This window comes from Oratosquilla oratoria, chromosome 17 (assembly GCF_046742065.1).
Source record: "Oratosquilla oratoria isolate Oo_2021 chromosome 17, ASM4674206v1, whole genome shotgun sequence".
NCBI lineage: Eukaryota > Metazoa > Arthropoda > Malacostraca > Stomatopoda > Squillidae > Oratosquilla > Oratosquilla oratoria.
This window is the reverse complement of record NC_134793.1, coordinates 35,017,548-35,040,274: the sequence shown is the minus strand read 5'-3', so window position 1 is coordinate 35,040,274 and position 22,727 is coordinate 35,017,548. Positions and strand designations below refer to the sequence as shown.

Genomic DNA, 22,727 nt, shown 5'->3' with positions numbered 1-22,727 from the left:
GTTGCCGAATTTATGAAACGGCCTTGGTGTGGATGTGCTGGGTCTTGCAACACTGCTTCTGACCCAGGGCAGTGGACAGGATGCAGGGATGACCCATCATCCAGGAGATGCCAAGTGAGAGGGAGGGTGGAGGGGTGTGGAATATATAGGAAATGGAATGGGTGAGAGTGGTTTCTATGCCCTTTTTCTTTTTGGCTACCCCCCATGTAGGGGGAAAAGCCTTTGATATATGTATATATATATATAATATATATATATATAATATATATATATATAGTATATATATATATATATATATATATATATATATATATATAATATATATATATAATATATATATATATATATATATATATATATATATATATATATATATATATATAATATCTTTCCCCAGTAGATTTTGGGGTTGCCAATTTGGGTAGTAATTAAATCAACATCAAGGTCAATGTAATTCTTATATGAAAGTGATATGGGTGTATATATATATATTTTGTGTGTGTGTTTGTGTGTATATATTATATGTGTGTATTAATGTAGTTGTATTTTACGGGAAGGGGAGCTATGCTCGTGGTGTCCCGTCTTCATATCTCGTTTTATCTAGACTGTTTTAAAATTCGTGTATTCTTTTGCACACACCACTTTCTCATCTAACTTGTTCCAAACATCTATTACCCTGTGGGGAAAGCTGTTCTTTTTCAGGTCTCTTCTATAATTGTCTTTCTTGATTTTCTTTCCATGTCCTCTTGTATTTCTACTATCCCATTTTATTAGATCCTCTCCATCAATAGTTTCTATGTCTTTCATGATTCTATAAATAATTATCAAGTCTCTCTCTCTTCTTTGCTGTAATGTCTGTAGCTCAAGTTTTGCTAGTCTCTCTTCATATGATAATTCTGAGAGTGTTCGTGCCAATTTCGTAATTGCTCTTTGTATTCTTTCAAGTTTTGTTTTACGTTTTTTTTGTACTTGGTGACCACGTCGTTGCTGCATACTCCAATCTTGGTCTTTCAAAGTGACTAGTATTTTCTTCACCATTCCTTCGTCCAGATATGTAAATGCCACTTTGATTGTTCTTATTAAATTATAATTTTCTCCAAAAATTTTGTTTATATGTTTCTCAGGGGACATATTATTCATAATAATGACTACCAGGTCCTTCTCATTTTCTACTTTTTTAATTTCTTTTACTCCCAATTTATATGATCCCTCTATATATATATATTTTCTTTCTTTTGCTTCTTCCAAATTCCATTATACTACACTTCTTAATATTGAATTCCATCTCCCACTTCCTACTTCATTTCCATACAATTTGCATCATCCACAAAGAATCTCATAAAACTTTCAATTCCTTTATCCATATCATTAATATATATATAGCAAACATTATTGGGGCCAGGACTGTTCCTTGTGAAACTCCACTTATCACTTCATCCCAATTAGAGTGTTTGTCTCTTATCACCACTCATTTTTCTTTCATGCAAGAAGTCTTCCATCCACTTCAGCAGTTTGCCCTGTATTCCTTCTGCAGTTTCTAATTTCTTTAGCAACTTCTTATGTGGCACCTTATCAAAAGCTTTTTTCAGGTCTAGAAATGCACAATCAGTCCATCCATCTCTTTCTTGTATTACATCTATTAGCCTAGCTTTATCCCTTTTGTCTTTTAACTCCCTACATCTTTTGTTGTACAAACACTTTACATATTCTTTTTCTTTCTTTTGTCTTGGAACATACTTTTCCACTCCTTTATAAATTTTTGTCAAAATATTCCATTTCTCTTCTACTGTTGTTTCCTCCTTGTGTATTCTTTCCCAGTCTGCTTTTTGAAAGAATTCTCTTATTTTATAAAAAAAAAATAATAATAATAATTCATCAATCTTCCCTTTCTATATTGTTCATTTTTTTCATGTATTTTTCCTCATTTAGTTCCAGTTCAACCAATATGTGGTCACTTTTACTTATTGGTGTCTTGTATTTAATCTTGTCCACTATTTTGGGTTCTGATGTGATTATTAGGTCCAGTCTTGATGGTTCTTCCTCATTTCTATACCTAGTATTCTCTTGTATCCATTGCGTCATTGTATGTTCTATAATCATATCAAGTAGTACATTTCCCCATAGGTCATCTCCACCCTTCACTGTCATCTCTTCCCAGCAGATTTCTTTACAATTCAAGTCACCCATTATAACTATTCTTCCTCCATCTTCCATTATCTTATTTAGTGTTATCCTTGTGTCTTCTAACATATTTTTGTGTTCTTTCTCTTCCCACAAAGCCGTTTTGGGAGGCACATAATTTACTACAAACTTCCTGCTCTCTCCATCCCTTTCCTCCACTTCCATCACAATCATCTCTACTCCATTCTTTCCATATGTGACATTTCTCACATTTATATCTTTCTTAGTCAGGAACATAACTCCACCCCCTTGTTTTACCTCTCTGTTTCTAATCCAATAATTATATGCACCATGTCCTACACTGTTGGGTGGTAGTGGACCTTTCAATTTTGTCTCTACAATTCCCATTATGTCTAGTTCTTTTTCCTTCTGATAATCATTCAGTTCGTTCAAGCCTGTTATTAAGCCATCTATATTTGTGTAAGACACTTTTAATTTTCTGCTACTTCCATTGTGTTTTCTGTTTCCCTCCTGTTTTTCTCTGCTATGAACCAATTCCTCATTTTCATATTCACTACTCTCCCATAGAATTTCTCTTTTTCTGACTCTGTTCTTTTCTCGCTTTTTTCCTTAGCTTCTAGTATTTTTGTTTTCTCATTCTTTCCTCTTTATTCATTTTTTTTTATCCATACCTATTTATATTGATCACTGTCTGCTAGTTTCCTTGTTTTTGCTAAGATATTCTCTGCTGTCGTTTGTGACCTGAATTTAACCTTAATTGGTCTGATCTTATCTGTATTGTATTTCCCTAGTCTATGTATTTCTTCTATTTGTTTCCCTGTTTCTGGTTCATCTTCTTGAACTACTTCTAATATCTTATTTACTTTTTCCTTTTCCTCCTTTATTCTTGTAGTTCTATTTGGATTATACTTCTCTTCCATCCCAAATATAATTATACATTTCTTTTTATCCACTAAGTCTCTTACTATATTCTCCTTCTCCCTCATCACTTTAATAACTGTGTCCTTAGTTTGTTCTTTCATCTGCTGTTCCACTATTCCTCTAAATTCCATTTTATTGTTCTCTTGTAGTTTTTCCCAACCACTTACCTCTTTTGCTATGGACTCTTTATTCTCTTTATTATTCCTCTTTAATTCCTCATTCTCATCCTTTACTTCTCATAACTGTCTTTTTAATTCTTCTATTTCTTTAGTTAGGTTTTGATTCTCCTTCTTTAGTTCTTCCAGTTTATTAAATCTTTGGGTTACTAGCATTAATTGGTTAAACCTAACCTCCCATGTTTCATTCATTTCTTTTAGTTTCTCCTCTAGATTTACTTTGTTGTTGTTGTTGTCGTTCCCTAGACTGTCTGTCCGAGCAGTCCCGTCTCCCCAAGGAAGGCCACAGCCGAAACTGGGTTTTCCCACAAATCCTTTATATAGTGTATGTTGTGTTGTTTGCGTGCATGATTGTGTATAATGCAGTCTTCCATTATGTGTTGTATGGTATGGGGTGAAGTGTTACATCCTGGGCAGCTGTTCACAACACGGTCGTCCAGCCTCTTCTGGTAGCTTAGAAGTGCTGGGTGGTGACTGCATCGCAGTCTGGCCAAGTGGACTCTGTCCTTTCGTGGGAGAGAGGATTCAGAAGGGTGGATATCAGGGGGTCTGGCATGCAGCAGTGTGTTGTCTTTCAGTGTGTTAATGGAGCGGTGAGTGATATGATTATGAATATGTTTCCGGAGGCTGGTATTTGGTGGTTGTGGAGGAAGAGAAGAGAGTATCTGTGCGTAATAAAGGTCTTTGGGTGTAGTTTTAATGTTTCTTGGTGTGTGTGGGTGTTCTGCTATTTAGTGTAGCGGGTGTGATGTGTTTGTGGTGGCTGCAGCAAGTGATTGTGTGCCTCTCATGTCGAGGTGGTCCTTGACTTTGAGGACTTTTGTTTCATGGTGTAAATGGTCTGTAGGTGTTGTATTTGTGCAGCCTGTAATTGTTTTTAGGGCTTTGTTTTGTATGATTTGAAGGGTGTTGTGGTGTGTCTCACTGAGATTAGGAGCCCATGCAGGACTCGCATAATTCATCACTGAGCGTATGCATTGTTTGTATATTGTTATATTAGTTTATTTGTTTTGTCCAAATGTTGTTCCAGTGATTGACTTAAGTGCGTTAAGTCTAGGTGTGCATTTGTTTTTTATGTTTGTGAGGTGTTGTTTGAAAGACATGGATGTATCGTATGTTACACCAAGAATTTTCGGTGTGTTTGTGTGTGGTATTAGAGTGTTGTTGATGTAGAGATGAGGTATGTATTTGTGTTCTTTTGTTCAGTTTGTCTAGATTTACTAGTCGGGGAAGGTTGTCACCTCTTCCCTCATTAAATCCATAAAAGCAGTTATCTTCTCTTTCCATTGGTCTGCTATTATATATATTTCTGCTCTTGACACTTGTGCTCCCTTGTTCTTCCTCATCTGTGTGTTCTGCACCCCTTTTGTTTATACCCCTTCTAACATTCGGGGCCTGTTCGTCCCCTTCTTCATTTCCTTCCATTTTCCTCAGTAATCCCTCTCACCTTTTTCTTCACCTTCCCACTACACCATGAGCTTTCCCCTTCCCAATTAATACAACAAAGGTACTCCCTCATTAAGATCAATGAAACTTGAAGTTTTCTTGGAGTTCCAGACTTCGTTGTCAATTCGACCGATGTGTGTGTGTGTATAGGAATTTTCAACCCTAACATATGTGGCTCTGATCCATTCGGGTGCCCTAGATCAGTTCCTAAAGTATTGGCTGCATGTTACCATGGAGTCAATACCCCAGCATGGGGTTGGATATCTATAACTGTTTAAGAGCTGTAGTGCTAAAAATTTGTAACCTTGAGTTCACTTAAGGTCATAGGTCCTTATGTCAAATGAAAGCCCATATATTACTTCTTATAAGCTGATAATAGTTAACATCTGCTTCAATACCCTGCGCATTTTTTAATTTAAGTCCTCAATTAATATATATATATATTTAAATATATATATATACACACACACAAGGCATGTTTTTTAAGTGCCGTTTTGAAATAATAATTAAACAAGTAGACTTTTCATAACTTTTATTTTTACATGAAAGCCTGTACTGTAATCAATTTTTCAACATAATTACGGATTCATCTGACCGTGTTTAAGTTTATTTTTGAGTATTTGAAATGCCTCCACTGATTGAGAATGCTCCCGACTGTGAAATACATGCTGTGGTTTGTTTTCTTACTGCTAAAGGCATGAAAGTGGCTGAAATTCGTCAGATCAGTGAAGTGTTTGGAGAAAACGTTATGAGTGATGGGATGGTGTGGAAATGGGTGAGAGATTTTAAAGATGGCCATACAAATGTGCATGATGAGGAATGAAGTGGATGACCTTCACTCATTACTGATGGTTTGGTGCACATTTGTATGGCCATCTTTAAAAGCTCTCACCCATTTCCACACCATCCCATCACTCATAATATTTTCTACATACACTTCACTGTTTTGACGATGAATTTCAGCTGCTTTCACACTTTTAGCAGTAAGAAAACGAATCACAGTGAATATTTCACAGTTGGCAGCATTCTCAATCGGTGGAGGAATTTCAAATGCTCATAAACTTAAACATGGTCAGATGATTCCATAATTATGTTGAAAAGTAGATTACAGTACAGGCTTTCATGTAAAAATAAAATTGTTATGAAAAGTCTACTTGTTTCATTTTTATTTCAAAACAGTATTTACAAAAAAATGCCTCATATATATATATATATATACAGGTAAACGTCGACTTACGATGGCCGCGACTTACGATTGTTCGACTTTACGATGACGACGACGACGACGACGATATGATAATTTAACCCCTTCCATACGGTGCCGCACACGTAGGCGTCATGAGGAGCAAGTGGATTCGCGACGCTGCCATATCGGCGTCTTGATTATATTTATTGTAGTCGCCCCTGTGTTTTTACATTCTCTCAAATGATTCATTCTCTGTGGTTTTCAAAATTCGCGGGTGAAAGAGAGAACGATCGATATAAGCGGTGACTATATTTTATGATGCGAGTATTATTACGTCACGTCGTACGGCTGGCATTGGCTGAGATTTAAGTTCCGTACTGAAAATACATAGTATAGTGTTTGAATATGGTAAAAAGGATAAAAATAATTAAATAAACTACTGTACATGTTTAATAGGCTATATTCAGTATCTCTGGTGGTTAATATACAGGTAGGCTAGGTACAGTGACCACGGAACAGAGTGGGGATCGACTTACGATGAGATCGTCTTACGATGGCTCTATCGAAACCTAATGCCATCGTAAGTCGACGTTTACCTGTATATATATATATATATATATATATATATATATATATATATACATATATATATATATATATATATATATATATATACAGTGGCCGCGAAAAGTTTGGGCGCAAAATTATAGGCTCCCCAACTTTCAGCTAAACTCAAAACATGCGAAAAATACAACTTTCCGCCCAAACTTTTCGTTATTTTTCAATGCTAGCGTTTGTACCCGTATTTAGCCGAGACAATACGCACTACTTAGCAACTCTGTTTAGGCGCACTCGATGTCACGTGGAGTCAGTTTCTAAACATCTCTCACGGGGAGTAGTCTTTTTTTTTTTTGCGGTGGTCTCTGTTTTTGTGCCTTGATATCTCCGTAATGGGAAGTGGTAAAGAGCTGGGAAGAGACACAGTTGTTACAATCATAACCCTCTATAAGGAGGGTTATAAGTGTAAAGATATTGCTACTCGTGTAGGAATTGGAGTGCGTCAAGTGCGAAAGTAGACCAAGAAATTTCGAGACGGAGGAAGTAACATCATTCCTACTCCAAAGCATCGCTCTGGTCTGCCAAGGAAGATATCAAATCGTACTTCTACGGTTATTAGGAGGCAGTTAGATAAAGATCCAACGCTCACAGCTTGAAAACTGAAAGAAAATAACCCTGCACTGCTGCATGATGTGTCTGTAAGATGTATTTCTGATCATTTAGCCAAAGATTTACAATACCGTAGTTGCTGTGCTAAAGTTCTTCCCCTCCAAAGTGCAAAAAACATACGTGATCGCATAGCATTTTGCAAGAAATATAAGGACTGGTCCTTAGAAGACTGGGAACGAGTATTGTGGAGTGATGAGTCAACGTTTGTGGTGTCATCGGGCTGCAGGTCGAAGCGTGTGAGGCGCCCCAGGGGGTCTGACCCTAATAACCCTCGCTATACAGCTAAAGTGGTGAAACATGCTGCAAGTGTTATGGTGTGGGGATGCTTTGCATTTGGTGGAGTTGGCAATTTAGTGTTTCTTGCACAAAATGAGAGTGTAAATCAGCACACTTATTTCGAGTTATTGTGTGATAACCTGCCTGAAAGTTTTGAAAAGTGCAATGCTAGTTGGTTTATGCAGGACGGAGCTCCTGCTCACACAGCTCGGTCTGTTACCCAATGGTTAGAAGACTGTGGTGTTGATTACTTCAAAAAATGGCCTGGAAATTCTCCAGACCTAAATCCCATTGAGCACGTATGGCATATAATTAAAAAACAGCTAAGCTAAAAACAGAAATACAGGATATTTGGGATAGTATTATTCCTCAACACGTACAAAACCTGGCAAGATGCATCCCGGCATGTTTGGAGAAGGTCATAAAGCTAAAAGGAAAATCGTTTGGTAAATAAGGTATGTAATAAGCCATTTATAGGTCTTTAAATGATTATTTAAATGTCACAAGTGTTTACATTTGTTACGCGCCCAAACTTTTCGCAGCCACTGTATATATATATATATATATATATATATATATATATATGTAATAAATATGAGAATGAGTTGGACTTTTGAATTCTGATATTAAGAAATATGCATCTTTGCTATTATCACTGAGAAATGATACAGAAATTTTTTGTACTGGTTTGATATATATATATATATATATATATATATATATATATATATATATATATATATATACATATGTATTTGTGTATATATATATATATGTATATATATATGTATATATATATATATATATATGTATGTATATATATATATATATATATATATATATATATATCTATATATATATATATATATATATATATATATATATCAAACCAGTACAAACATTTTCTGTATCGTTCTCAGTGATAATACTATCCTTCTCAATAGCAAAGATTCATATTTTTTAATATCAGAATTCAAAAGTCCAACTCATGCTCACATTATCTTTATATATATATATATATATATATATATATATATATATATATATATATATATATGTATGTATGTATGTATGTATAAATAGAGGATTTAACTCAAAAATGTGCAGGGTATTAAGGCAGATGTTAACTATTACTGTATCAGCTTATAGGAAGTTATATATGGGCTTTCATTTGGCATAAGGACCTATGACCTTAAATGAACTCAAGGTTACAAACTTTTAGCACTTCAGCTCTTAAACAGTTATAGATATCCAACCCCATGCTGGGGTATTGACTCCATGGTAACATGCAGCCATTACTTTAGGAACTGATCAAGAGTACCCAAATGGATCAGAGCCACATATTCATCTGTGTTAGTGTTGAAAATCCCTATGTATAGAGAAATTATATTTTTGTACAATAGCTGTCCTTACTTTATCCTGTTCCCTTGAATCTGCCCTTTACTATTTCTCTGCATACCTCCTCTGGATCCACCTAGTGGTGGAGAAGAAAATAGCCCACTGTGTTCCCCATGTGTCATAAAAGCCAGCAATGTAGGACAGAGTGACGAGACTAAAAGTCCTGCTCTTTCTGTGTTCCTCCTGAAAGTCAAGGCATAAGAGGGAGTGGGGAGGACTTCAATTGGAACCATAGTACTGTAATTGGGTCATTATATGTGTGTGATTGTGGCACAGATGAGAGTAAAAGGGAGAAGATTGGCAGCTTGTGAGATCGAAGGTGGATGTGTTGGTGCTAAATGAAATTAAGTTGAAAGGGAGTGGCAGTTTTGAGTTTGGGAGTGTGGTGGGGATAGGGTTGAGAGTGATGAGTGGATGAAGGAGGGAAGGAGTGGCCCTGTTGGGGTCACATGAAGAATTGTCACCCCAGAATGCTGAATATCAACAATGAAATAAAGATTAGGTAAGGTTGAATGAGGGTTATGCTTATTGTCATCAACTTACAACCGAAGAATCATAAACCCAAGATGGCCCACATTAAGAATGGTCACCCTAGGATAGCCCACACAAAGAATTGTCACCCTTTCGAAGTCTGGGGTGACAATTCATGTGATACCCCTGTTGGTAAGTGATGAGATAGGGAAGTGCATAGTGGAATAGATGCTTTCTATAACTTTATACATGTAAAAGATGTTTTTGGTGGTAATCAGAAAGCTTGCAAACAGCCAATCACTGTCAGTCAATCTGTTGCCCATGGTCTATCTTGCAGAAGACCTATGGACTTAAGATAATTGGCAATGGCCTCTGGACAAATCACTCAGGGAAGATGTATTGTGTTGCTGTTTAGAGATTGTTAGTCTTTATGTCCATAGTTTTCTTAATGAAAGAAAAAATGGAAAGGGGATAAGGCTATTGAAGATCAAGATGTTGGAATTAGTTCAGGGTCATTGCCAACTTATACAGCCAAGGGGAAGTAGAGGCTTTGCATGTGGGAGAGTTATATTTTTACTTTTGTTGTTAACAGGTTCTGCAGCATGGCAGTGACACCCCCGAAATCCCTCACGAGGAGTCTGGATGTTCCAGCCAAACTACTGATGGGGCCAGGCCCCGTAAATGCACCGCCTCGGGTACTACAGGCCATGACCAACCCAGTGCTCGGCCATCTGCATCCCGAATTTTGTATGGTAAGGATATGAAACCCAAAATATTGCACCATTCCCAGGGGAGTGAAATAGTTACCTAAATGTGAAAATATGGCAGATAGTTCAGTTCCAGAACCGGTAGATTGTGTATGTTAAACATGTTAAGTTTTTGCTCAAGAGTTGTTGAGGTGTCACAAGAGAAGGAAGGCTAAGTGAATTGTGTGTATTTAGATCACAGTCAACTACTGTACAAATTGGAGCATATTGGAGGACTTAGAGGTGAGTTGTTGGGTTGGATGAACAATTTCCTTAAGGACTGATACATGAGAATGCTTATAAATGATAGGAAATTGGAATGAATGGCAGTGGCTCATGGAGCCCCACACAGGTCAGCACTGGCAGCTGTAATGTTATTTATCTCTGTAAATAACATGATGGAAGGTATGATAAACTATATTTGGAAATAATGGAAAGATCAATCTGTGGAATGATAATAATTTGCCTCAGGTTTCATCAAGTAGAACCTGCTGCCTCGCATTGGCTGGCAACTGACCTTGGGGCCCTCCTACGGATCTCTTTGAAAAGAAATTTTGGACTGTTGTCTGTGCTATATTGGTTTGGGACTGTTGTTGTTGTTGTTGTCGTTCCCTAGACTGTCTGTCCGAGCAGTCCCGTCTCCCCAAGGAATGCCATAGCCGAAACTGGGTTTTCCCACAAATCCTTTATAGAGCGTATGTTGTGTTGTTTGCGTGCATGATTGTGTATAATGCAGTCTTCCATTATGTGTTGTATGGTATGTGGTGAAGTGTTACATCCTGGGCAGCTGTTCACAATGCGGTCATCCAGCCTCTTCTGGTAGCTTAGAAGTGCTGGGTGGTGACCGCACCGCATTCTGGCCAAGTGGACTCTGTCCTTTCGTGGGAGAGAGGATTCAGAAGGGTGGATATCAGGGGGTCTGGCATGCAGCAGTGTGTTGTCTTTCAGTGTGTTAATGGAGCGGTGAGTGATATGATTATGAATATGTTTCTGGAGGCTGGTATTTGGTGGTTGTGGAGGAAGAGAAAAGAGTATCTGTGCATGATAAAGGTCTTTGGGTGTTGTTTTAATGTTTCTTGGTGTGTGTGGGTGTTCTGCTATGTAGTGTAGCGGGTGTAATGTGTTTGTGGTGGCTGCGGCAAGTGTTTGTGTGCCTCTCATGTCGAGGTGGTCCTTGACTTTGAGGACTTTTGTTTCATGGTGTAAATGGTCTGTAGGTGTTGTATTTGTGCAGCCTGTAATTGTTTTTAGGGCTTTGTTTTGTATGATTTGAAGGGTGTTGTGGTGTGTCTCACTGAGATTAGGAGCCCATATAGGACTCGCATAATTCAACACTGAGCGTATGCATTGTTTGTATATTGTTATATTAGTTTCTTTGTTTTGTCCAAATGTTGTTCCAGTGATTGACTTAAGTGCGTTAAGTCTGGGTGTGCATTTGTTTTTTATGTTTGTGATGTGTTGTTTGAAAGACATGTATGTTTCTGTCACTGGCTGAAAACAGTAGAAGGGGAGCATTCACAAGGTGTTACGAAATACAGTTTAACCACTTCACTACAAGTCAGATTATCATGCACAACATCGGCTGCCAAATTTAGGATGCAACACACTACTTGCATTATGAAATATAAAGTCACTGCTATAATACTCGTTCTCTTTTACTTAGAGTAATAACAAACACATAAAACGAGATCAAACCAGTTCACAAAATCTGGGGGGTAACTCATGTACATCTACAATAAATATATATATAATCAAGACACTAATGCCGGCATCTTTGGTGCCTATGTAGGCATCATTGTACTGAAGTGGTTAATAAAAAGATATCATGGGCCCAGTTCAGAGACCAAATGTCAGCCTCTCAGGGCTGCATCTCCTGATGAAGGTGATGGGGTAGATGGATTTTGAAAATGGGCTGTCGCACTACCCATCTTGCAAGACTATCCTATGTAGCTACCTGTCATTGGTTCCTCAACTCCTTAAATAACCTAGAATAGGATAGCTCAAAATAGTATTTAAATGAGTTTAAAGCAATGTATGAGAGATGGAGAGAAAGACATGACCCCTTGGGAGTAGTTCCTTTTCTTGTTACTAAAATTAGGTAAATACACATGTATCAATTAGTCTATTGCCTTGAGTAAAAGAGGAATGTCTGTTGAGCAGGGAAGGAAGAAGTCAAGAGATAGGTGTGACTGAAGAACGGCTGTGAATGGAATATAAATTGACACAACCTGAAGGGATTTATCCTCATCTCTATCTTTATAGAAGGGGAGAAAGAGGGAAAGTTACCAAATGAATGAAGCGATGGGGCCCAGATGTGGATATGCTGTCTTGCTGCATAACTTCTGACTCTGCTGGGGAGACAGGGATGACTTTCTATGAGAAGCTAAGATGAATGGGAAACAAATGGGTGAGGGATTGGGGTGGGATGGGTTGGGATGGGTACAAACCGTGGCTGGCAACCTCCCTTCAAAGGAGGAAGAATCCTTTCGTATATTGATAGATACTTCATTTAACATGTTTGCAGATTTCCTGTGTTGGAGTGGAATGGGTAGAAACCTTGGCTGGCAACCTCCCCTCTAAGGAGGAAGAATCCTTTCGTATATTGATAGATACTTCATTTAACATGTTTGCAGATATCCTGTGTTGTTCACTAAGAGAATGGATTTGGAAGTATTGACATTGTATTGTAATGCCCATACAGGTCATGGATGAGGTGAAGGATGGCTTGCGGTACTTGTTCCAGACACAAGCAGAAGTTGTATGTTGTATCAGCGGCACAGGGCATGCGGGTATGGAAGCTACCATGGCCAACCTTCTAGAAAGGGGTGATGTCATCCTTATTGCAGACAATGGCATTTGGGGGGAGAGGGCAGCTGAAATGGCAAGAAGGCATGGTAAGTTGCACAGCACTAGTTAGCCCTGATCATCTCCCTCTTTTTATGTGTCTCCGTCCAGCCCATCCTTGTCTCATCTCCCTTACCCTTGTTCTCTTCCTCCACCCCCCTTGGTCCTCATTCTTTGCCTCCTTGTTCTACCGTCATCTACTTTCTTCCTCATCCACTGAATTCCTTTTCTTCTCTTCCCTCTTCTTTCTCCACAATCTTTTCTCCCCATTCCTCCTCTTTCTCCTCCTCTCCAGCCTCATTCCCTTTTCCTCTACCTTTTCATTCTCCAATATCCCTTCCTCCATAATCTTTTCTCCCCATTCTCTTCTTTTATGCCACCAGTACACTGGTTGTGTAATTGGAGGTTTCCTGGTCTCACATTTGGTTAGTTTTGGATTCGAATCCCACACTCCTCTCTGATTCCCAGCAGTAATTGTTAATTACCTGTCCCAACAGCCTTTAAAGCATCTCAGGGAAAGGTTTAGCCTTCAGCCACAGCAACACATCTCCTGGCATAGGCTCCTCACCTTTTCTTCTTCTTTTCTTTTCCATCCTCTTCATAATCTTCCTCCATCACTGTATAGGGTATTGACTGCATAACTTTCATGATGTCAGTGTTTTAGAGCCTGTAGATTAAAATCATGCATCATTATTTCATGACAGAAGCAGATGAAATATTTGATCTTTCTTTTCCCTCCTGCCTTCCTACCCTTCCTCTCCTTCCCCTGTTCTCCCTCCCTCCCCTCCTTTATCTTATCCCATCTCTTCTCTCTTACTCTGTCTCCAGCCTGTTACTTCACTTCCTGTTCCTCCTCCTCCTCCCTCTTACTCCATTTTTCTTTTTTCTCCCTTTTCCTCCTCTTTTCTTTCACTCCCCTTCACTTCCTCCTTCTCTTTCCTCCTCCTCCTTCTTCCCCCTTCCTCCTTCCTGTCCCCTTCCTCCTCCTTCCCCTTTCTCATCTTTCCTCCTCCTGTTCATGTTTCTCTCCCAACATCTCTCCCTCTTCCTTTCTAGTCTTCCCTTTCCTCTTCCTCTCCTTCCTCTTTCATCTTGCCCCTTCCCCTTCCTTCTCTTTCCCCTTCCTTTTCCTCCTTTGCCTTTCAACTCTCTTCATTTTTGTCCACCTTCCCCTTCTTCTTCCTTCACCTCCTTCCTCATCTTCTTTAACCACTTTCCTTTACCTTCCTCCTTCCCTTTCCCCTTCCCCATTCTTCACCTCCTTCCTCATCTTCTTTAACCACTTTCCTTTACCTTCCTCCTTCCCTTTCCCCTTCCCCATTCTTCACCTCCTTCTCTTTCCTTATTCTTCTTCCTCCTTCCCCATCCTCTTCATCCACTTTCCTTTTCTTTCCTCTTTCACCATCCTCCTCTCCTTTCTCCATCCTCCTCCCCTTCCCTTTCCTCTTCCCATTCCACCTCCTACTATAAGCTAGTGTTATGAAAGCAGCCCCACACTAGTGCAGCACAGACAAAAGTCCAACATTTCCTCTCGGAGTACTCTGTGGGAGGCTCCAAGGTCCCAATGCCAGCTGTTGTGGGGCTGAATTTTCAGAGAAAGTTGAGGCAACAGTTATTGTTTCTATATTCTGGTTAATACATACATATATACCGTATATTTCCGTGTACAAGACGACCTTTGTATGAGACGAGGTACAAAATTAGAGCAAATTTTTATGAATTCATCTCATATCGGTAGTATAAGACGACTGCTAAATTACAAAAGCATCAGTGTATCAAACCTACCGTACAAAAAGAATTGTTTTGATTACGTTTATCAGCTGTTTTTTCCGCTTTTTCTCTTTTCTTTCTCATTACTTAACTGTATCCTTATACCAGATAAATTACTTACTGTATCCTTATAAATTCAAAATAAATGAAATAACAAAGCAAATCATGTATCATGATTTTCTGAGAACACACGTCAACTAACAAAAATGATTTGTTTACGTTCCTGGTTCGACGTAGCTCACTCCACCGCACACAACGGTTGGCACACAACAATCTTGCGTTTATCAGCTGCTTGCTAGAATTATTCCTCGAATTTATTAACAATTGCCATTTACTATAAAGATATGCCAATAATATATAAGGTAAATATGGTTTAATTACCTTTATTACCAGTTCTTATCATAATGTGAATAATTTCCTATGTATCGGTGGTTATCGGCAGGCTAGCCTACCAAGTCATCTCACGTAGAATTCAAGGTCTGATTTTTATAATGGTAGTATAAGACGACCCCCAATTTTAAGGGGTGAATTTTTGGATTTTAGGGTCGTCTTATACATGGAAATATACGGTACATATACCAACGGCTTTTTCCCCCTTACATGGGGGGTAGCCAAAAAGAAAAGGGCATAGAAATCACTCCCACCCATTTCATTTCCCATATATTCCATTCCCCTCCTCCCTCCTCCCTCCCTCCTATCTTGGCACCTCCTGGATGACGGGTCATCCCTGCATCCTCTCCACTGCCCTGGGTCATAAGCAGTGTCACAAGACACAGCACATCCACAGCAAGGACGCTTCATATTCTGGTTAATGCCAAATAATATTATTCAGCTTACAGAATAACAACATAGTGAAGGCTACTGTAATGAATCCTTTGACTGTAGTATGATACATTTTATTGACTTTATTTCAAACCATCGCTAGCTTAGGGATTAATATGTGCTTATGGTATTTATCACAGAAGCCGACGTGAGGGTGACCAAGAAGCCTCCTGGCGAAAATTTTTCATTGATGGAGTTGGATTTAGCCCTAGCTGAGCACAAGCCACTGGTACTATTTGTGGTCCAAGGGGAATCGTCTACAGGAGTTCTACAACCCCTTGAGGGCATTGGATCATTATGTCAGAAGTAATTATTGTAATATGATTCCTATAGTAAAGAGAGTGAAGAGAACTTTGAATGCATGTGATGTGTTAGCGGATCAGGGAAAACAGAATACAAGAAATGTGTAGAGGGAGATTGTACATACATACATACATACATATACCAAGGCTTTTTCCCCCTTACAAGGGAGGTAGCCAAAAAGAAAAATGCATAAAATCATTCCCACCCATTCCATCCCTAAATGCACTCCACTCTCTTCCACCCTCCCTCCCATCTTAGCACCTCCTGGAGGGAGATTGTGAATGGATTATATGACCCAGAAGAATGTGCCCCACATCTGCTCCATAGATTGTGGAGTATGGGGAATGTTGTGTGGTGAGGCGATGGTGGTAAACCAGGTTCAGGTTCAGTTGTACCTTGCTGCGGTACATTCGACCCTTTGTGCTGCAGAGGTACAGGGCAAACCTTGATCCCCAAGATGCTGAGTCGGGAGGAGTACATGAGTGGATCTTTTATGGGTGTGTGTTCTGACACTACCAATCCCCTTTACAAGGGGAAGAAGTCCATAGGCCATACGTACAATGTACATACATATACCAAAGGCTTTTTCCCCCTTACAAGGGAGGTAGCCAAAAAGAAAAAGGCATAAAAACCATTCCCACCCATTCCATCCCTAATACACTCCACTCCCCTCCACCCTCCCTCTTATCTTGGCACCTCCTGAATGACGGGTCATCCCTGCATCTTGTCCACTGCCCTGGGTCAGAGGCAGTGTCACAAGACACAGCACATCCACAGCAAGGCTGCTTCATTAAATGAGCAACCCCCCCCCCCCTCTCTGTCCCCTCATGCAGAAAAGAAGAAGACAGGGAGAAATCCCTTCAGGCTGCGTGTACACACAATTATTACTTTAATGGCAATAGTTTGATTTTTAAGTTGTGAACAAATATGTCCATCATGTATTATAAACACAGTATTGGATACATACATATACCAAAGGAAGTTCTCCCTTACAAGGGGGTGTTCAAAGTTAAAACACATACCTGTGCCTCACCTATCCCATGCCTATCCAAAACCTGTTTGCTGTCCTCATAACTTTGTGAGGATGAAGGATCATCCCTGTCCTTTTCCCACTGCTCAGATGAGAGGCAAAGCAGCAAGATAGCACCTCCACAGCAGGACTAGACAGCCATAGCTAGGTTATCCCCACCATTTCTTTACATGGTGACCTTTCCACCTCATCTACTCAAGAATTTACAGATTTAAATTCTTGTAAATAGGACCTCTTAACTTCATTGCATAACACCAGAACAAACATTGATGTCACTTCAAATTTCTCCTAGACCTTCTTATGATAGGAGTTACTAGGGTAGATAGAGTGAGAAATGAGGTGAGGAGGAGAACAGGGGTGGAAAGGGAGTTGGGAGATAGGGTTGATGAAAGAGTATTGGGATGGTTTGGACACATGGAAAGAATAAGTGAAGAAAGATTAGTAAAAGAGGTGTGGAAGGAGTGAACATGAGGGGGCATCCTTGGATGAGATGGATGGATGGGGTAAAAGGGGTATTGGGAAAGAGAGGAATGTCTGTTGAGGAAGGATGGGAGAGGACAAAAGATAGGGGTGAATGGAGAAGGGTTGTGTATGGATGATGCTGTGATACATGAGGGGGAGTAGGTGGGGGATGGGGGTGAGGGAGTATGTATGAGAAATAAATTGACACAGCCCGAAGAGATTTCTCCCCGTCTTCTCCTTTTCTTCATGAAGGGACGGAGAGGGGGGGTCACCAAATAAATGAAGCGGCCTTGCTGTGGATGTGCTGTGTCTTGCAATACTGCTTCTGACCCAGGGCATTGGACAAGATGCAGGGATGACCTGTCATCCAGGAGGTGCTAAGATAAAAGAGAGGGTAGAGGGGAGTGGAGTATATAGGGGATGGAATGGGTGGGAGTAGTTCCTGTGCCTTTTTCCTTTGGCTACCTCCTGTGTAAAAGAGTCTTTGGTATGTATGTATGTACTTCAAATTTCCACACCATGATACATGTACATTTGTCACACAGCCCAGCTTTATTATGTGAGGATGATCTGTTTTTATGTCCATATATAGCTTTAGAGTCTGCTGTTTATATTGGCATATAAATCACTGCATATATTTCCTACTTTTGATAGAAATTTTGGTAGGGTTAGATTGAGAGAGTTTTGTATTCAGTTACTGAATCTTCAGATGTACTTAACATTTTACCATAATTTGCTGTGCAATATATGAAATACAGTATTGTAATATAATTTTTCTCTCCCACTGCTGAGGAGCCTGCAAAAGGTAGGACAGAAATGTAACATGGTTTTAGAGTAGAGCTGAAGCCATTGACTATGAATTTAAAATTCGCATGAGTTTGGAACAATTTTATACCAAAATAGCATAAAACTTGCTCAGTAAACTATTTAATTGAAATTCAGTTGAAAGATGAAGAATAGGACTGTAGTTTGCATGTTAAGTAGTACAAATGTATTTTTAATTTGCCTACATGTTGATATTGAATAATATACCATATAATCAGTCAATCAATCCATTGCCCCTATTCTTCCTTGCAGAAGACCTGCAGCCTTCAGGTAACTGGTAACAGCCTCTGGGTAGGTCCAGAAGTTGCTCAGGGAAGATATATTGTCTGGGGGTATTGGCTGCATGTTATTGTTGGGTTAAAAGTTGCTCAGTGGCATGCAGCTGATAGTTTAGGGTCTCTATGAGGCTACCTACAGACCAGAGCCATACATCATTTTGTCTGTGATTGAGGAAATCTTTATTCAAGAGAAATTATGCTACTTTATTATACTGTGACTGTCCCTCCATTATGCTGTCCCCCACTCTTAATACTGCCCTGTACCACATCTCTGAATATTCATTTCCTTTTTTGCCAAACCATATGGAAGGGAAAAAAGAATACTGCCACTGAGTGTTCCCACTTGAGGCGTTAAAAGTGACAAAAATGGACTAGGCATCTCTGTAGCCCCAAAGACAACATTCTTAAAAAAAGCAAAGGCATAAGAAGTTCTAGAAGGAGTTTTCCAACCAGAACCTTAAGGTTTGGATCTTTTAATGTGTGTGGATGAAGTCAAGATGAGAGTAAAAAGGAAGTGATAGCCAATATGTTTGTGAGAAGAAAGATGGATGTGTTGGCATTGAGTGAAACTAAGTTGAAAGGGAGGGGCAAGTTTGAGTTTGTAGTTGGGAGGGTCTCAGGAGAGAAAAGAGGACAAGGGAGATAAGGGGTGGCTCTACTAGTAAGTGAAGAGATAGGTAAAAATGTGGTGGTGTGGAGGGAGGTTTCTTCAAGGTTAATGTTGATGAAGGTGAAACTGGGAAGGGAGATGTGGGTTTTTGTAAGTGCATATGGTCCTGGTAGTGAGAAGAGTGTAGAGGAAAAGGAGGCTTTTTGGATAGATTTCAATGAGTGCATAGAGGGTTTAGGGAGAAATGTCAGTGTAGTGGTATTGGGAGACATTAATACTAGGGTAGGAAATGAACCAATAGACAGAGTGATTGGGAAGTCTGGAGTTCCAGAAAAAAATGTAGTGGGGAGTTGATGGTGGAGATGTGTCTAAAAAGAGAGTTGATAGCAAATATAATGTTTAGGAAGAAAGTCAAGCATAAGTACACATGGGAGAGGGTGGTGGATGGGTGGTTGATAGGGTGTTAATGGACTATATAGTGTTAACCAGGAGAATAGTAGGAAGAGTTTTGGATGTACATGTTCTAAGGGGAGAGAGGGGGGAATATCAGATCATTTTTTGGTGGAAGGTAAGTTGAGAGTGGAGGATAGATGGAGAAAGAGGAAAATAACAGAAGGGAGGGAAGCACTTAAAGTAAACTGCTTAACTTAAAGGAGAAGGAGTACAAGAGGAAGCTAAGAGAGGAGTGGGAGAGAGTGAAGGATAGAGTAGAACTAGGAGTGGAGGAGGAATGGGAATATTTCAAAGGAGAGAGTCACAAGGTGTGCAAAGATGGTGTGTGGAAGGGTAGTGAGTGGTGGTATGAGGAAGCAAAGAAGGTTGTAGAAGAGAAGAAACAAGCATTCATAGATTGGTTACAAAATAGGACAAGAGAATCCTGAGAAGTACAAAGAAAAGAGAAGTAAAGCATAAGATAAAGGAGGCAAAGAGGAGAGTAGATGTGAAATGAGGTAAAAGTATGACAGAAATTTTTGGAAGTAATAAAAAGATGTTTTAGAAGGAAATTAAGAGAGGAAGAGGTGAATTAAGTAGAGAAGAAAAGGTAAAAGGTGCAGATAGAGAGATGATAATGGAAGAGATGGCAATAAGAGGAAGATGGGCAGAGTATTTTAAAGAATTGCTAAATGTGAAGGAGGATACGGTGGGAAAGGTAGTTGAAGTGGGAAGCACTAAGAAAGTGACTGTGATGAGTGAGGAAAATGAAGAAATATAAGGAAAGATGGGGGAAGGCAGTTGTTAAGATATGAGAGCAGGTAAGGCACCTCGGTTGGATGGGTGTCATTGGAATGCCCAAAAAAGGGAGGTACAGTGATGGTAGACTGGTTGGTGTGGTTATTTAATGTTTGTTTAAAAGAGAGTAGAGTGCCAGAGAACTGGAGGAGTCCTGTATAGTTCCACTTTACAAGGGAAAATGGGACAAGTGTGAGTGTAGTAGTTTCAGAGGGATCAGTTTCTTGAGTGTAGCTGGCAAGGCTTAAGGGAGGGTTTTGATTGAGAAGATTAGGAGAGGAAAAGAGGGAGTAATTGATGGGTTTAGGACATGTAAGGGTTGTGTGGATCAGATTTTTGTGATAAGACAGATATGTGAGAAAGCTTTAGGAAAAGATAAGGATGCTTTTTGGGCCTTTATGGATTTGGAAAAGGCTTATGACAGGATAGACAGGAAGGTACTGTGGGAGGTATTGCAGATATATGGCATAGGAGGAATGCTGTTAAGAGCAGTCAAGAGTTTTTACGAGAGTAGTAGAACCTGGGTTAGAATCAGAAATGGAGAGAGTTAGTGGTTTGAGGTAAAGGTAGGACTGCCAGGAATGTGTTATGTCAACCATTCTTCACTCACCCATATCTTTTGTTCCTCATCCACTGTATTCCTTCTCTTCTCTTCTCTTTCCACAACCTTTTCTCCCCTTCCCTCCACATACTCCTCCTCTCCTCCCTCATTCCCTTCCTCCTTAGTCTTTTCTCCCCATTCTTATCCTCTTTTATGCCACCAGTACACTGATTGCATAATTGGAGGCTTGCTGGTCCATAGTAATGGGGGTAAATTAGTTCTAGATGTTAAACCCTGTTGTGGGAATCCTGTGTCTTGTTGCATTGCCTATGACCTGAACAGTGTGGCACAGACAGGGATGACCAGAAGATGCCAAGATGGGAGGAACAGTGAGTTGGTTTTGGATGGGTGTAGGGCAGATGTATGCTTTGAGTTGGCCACACTCCATTTAAAGGGGAAAAGGCCATATTTATGAATTATATACTTTAATCTGAGATATGATTTGATTAATACTGTGTTCAGTCTTGGTAATTCTGAAATTACCCAGACTTTCATTTGCATATTATCTTGTAATATATGAGTTTAACATGATATATTCAGATTTATTAGATGTTTTACAAAGTATAAATATATGCCTCTTCAAAAACATTTATTAGAATATATTATCAGACAGTTGATAAAATATAGAATATATCTAACATAAACCCTTTCTTTTCAGACATGGTGCTCTTCTTGCTGTAGATTGTGTAGCATCTTTAGGTGGGGTGCCAATGTATATGGATAAATGGGGGATTGATGTTCTGTATAGTGGTTCCCAGAAGGTCATCTCGGCACCACCTGCTGTTGCTCCAATTGCATTCAGTGATAGAGCCATGTGAGTATAGATCACATCTTTAACTTGTTGATTGTAATGTATCCTACAATTCTAGTGTGCACCATACTGGGTGGCTGTAATGTCTGAATTGTGTTTGGTACTACTGATCATCTACAGAATCATGAAGGGCACAGAAATACTCAATAGAGAGGACTTGTTAAACTGGGACAAGAGAAACACAAGGGGATATGGAAAGAAAATTGAAAAACATAGTTATAGAAGAGATCTAAAGAAAAACAGTTTTCCACATATAGTGGAGGACACTTGGAACAAACTGGACAAAAAAATAGTGTGCACAAAAACTGTTCATGAATTTAAGAGCAAACTAGACACTGCGAGATACAAAGACAGGACACCACAAGTGTAGCTCCCCTTCCCGTAAAATACAACAAGGTAAATACAGAAACAGGCCTTGGTCAGCTGAAAGAAATTGTGATCTCTGTTTACAAACAGCTCATAAGAATTGCACTTGACCACACTTCCCTGGCATGGTACCTTACAATTAAGAAAGAAAAGGGATCAGTGATGGATACCAACCTGTAGTGGTTTTCTAAGATTGACAGGAGAGCTGCCCATTTTCAAAATATGTCAATCCCTGCACCTCCATGAAGAGGTGTAGTCCTGAGGGGCTGATACTCAGTCTCCAGACTGGCTCCAGGATCTTGCTCTGTAAACTTCAGTTGTATTCCTTATACATTTTCACTCATAGAGAGCTGACACCTGGCAATTGTTCTCTTTTCCCTACCACTCTCAGCTAGCGACATAGAAACAGTCTTGCACAAGTAGGAAACAGGACCCACTGAATGTTGCTCCTTTCCTATATACTACAATTGGGTAAATTAGGTAAATACAGGTAAACGTCGACTTACGATGGCCGCGACTTACGATTGTTCGACTTTACGATGACGACGACGACGACGACGACGACGACATGATAATTTAACCCCTTCCATACGGTGCCGCACACGTAGGCGTCATGAGGAGCAAGTGGATTCGCGACGCTGCCATATCGGCGTCTTGATTATATTTATTGTAGTTGCCCCTGTGTTTTTACATTCTCTCAAATGTGGCCTGAATCCCATTCTCTGTGGTTTTCAAAATTCGCGGGTGAAAGAGAACGATCGATATAAGCGGTGACTATATTTTATG

The 22,727-nt window shown here is 39.5% G+C and overlaps 1 protein-coding gene across 5 annotated transcripts in view; it reads left to right on the top strand.

Annotated features, from left to right (window-relative positions):
• Positions 1–22,727, top strand: part of Agxt (Alanine-glyoxylate aminotransferase) — a 35,268-nt gene that overhangs the window by 4,411 nt on the left and 8,130 nt on the right. For 4 of the 5 annotated variants that reach the window (XM_076200931.1, XM_076200932.1, XM_076200930.1 and 1 more), the window contains 4 exons: positions 9,836–9,995; positions 12,691–12,883; positions 15,566–15,731; positions 21,423–21,578. In XM_076200931.1, the coding sequence (XP_076057046.1) occupies positions 9,836–9,995; positions 12,691–12,883; positions 15,566–15,731; positions 21,423–21,578 (675 nt within the window). Of the gene's footprint in view, positions 1–7,807; positions 7,830–9,835; positions 9,996–12,690; positions 12,884–15,565; positions 15,732–21,422; positions 21,579–22,727 lie in introns of those variants that run through there. The other variant, XM_076200934.1, reaches the window with a different exon arrangement.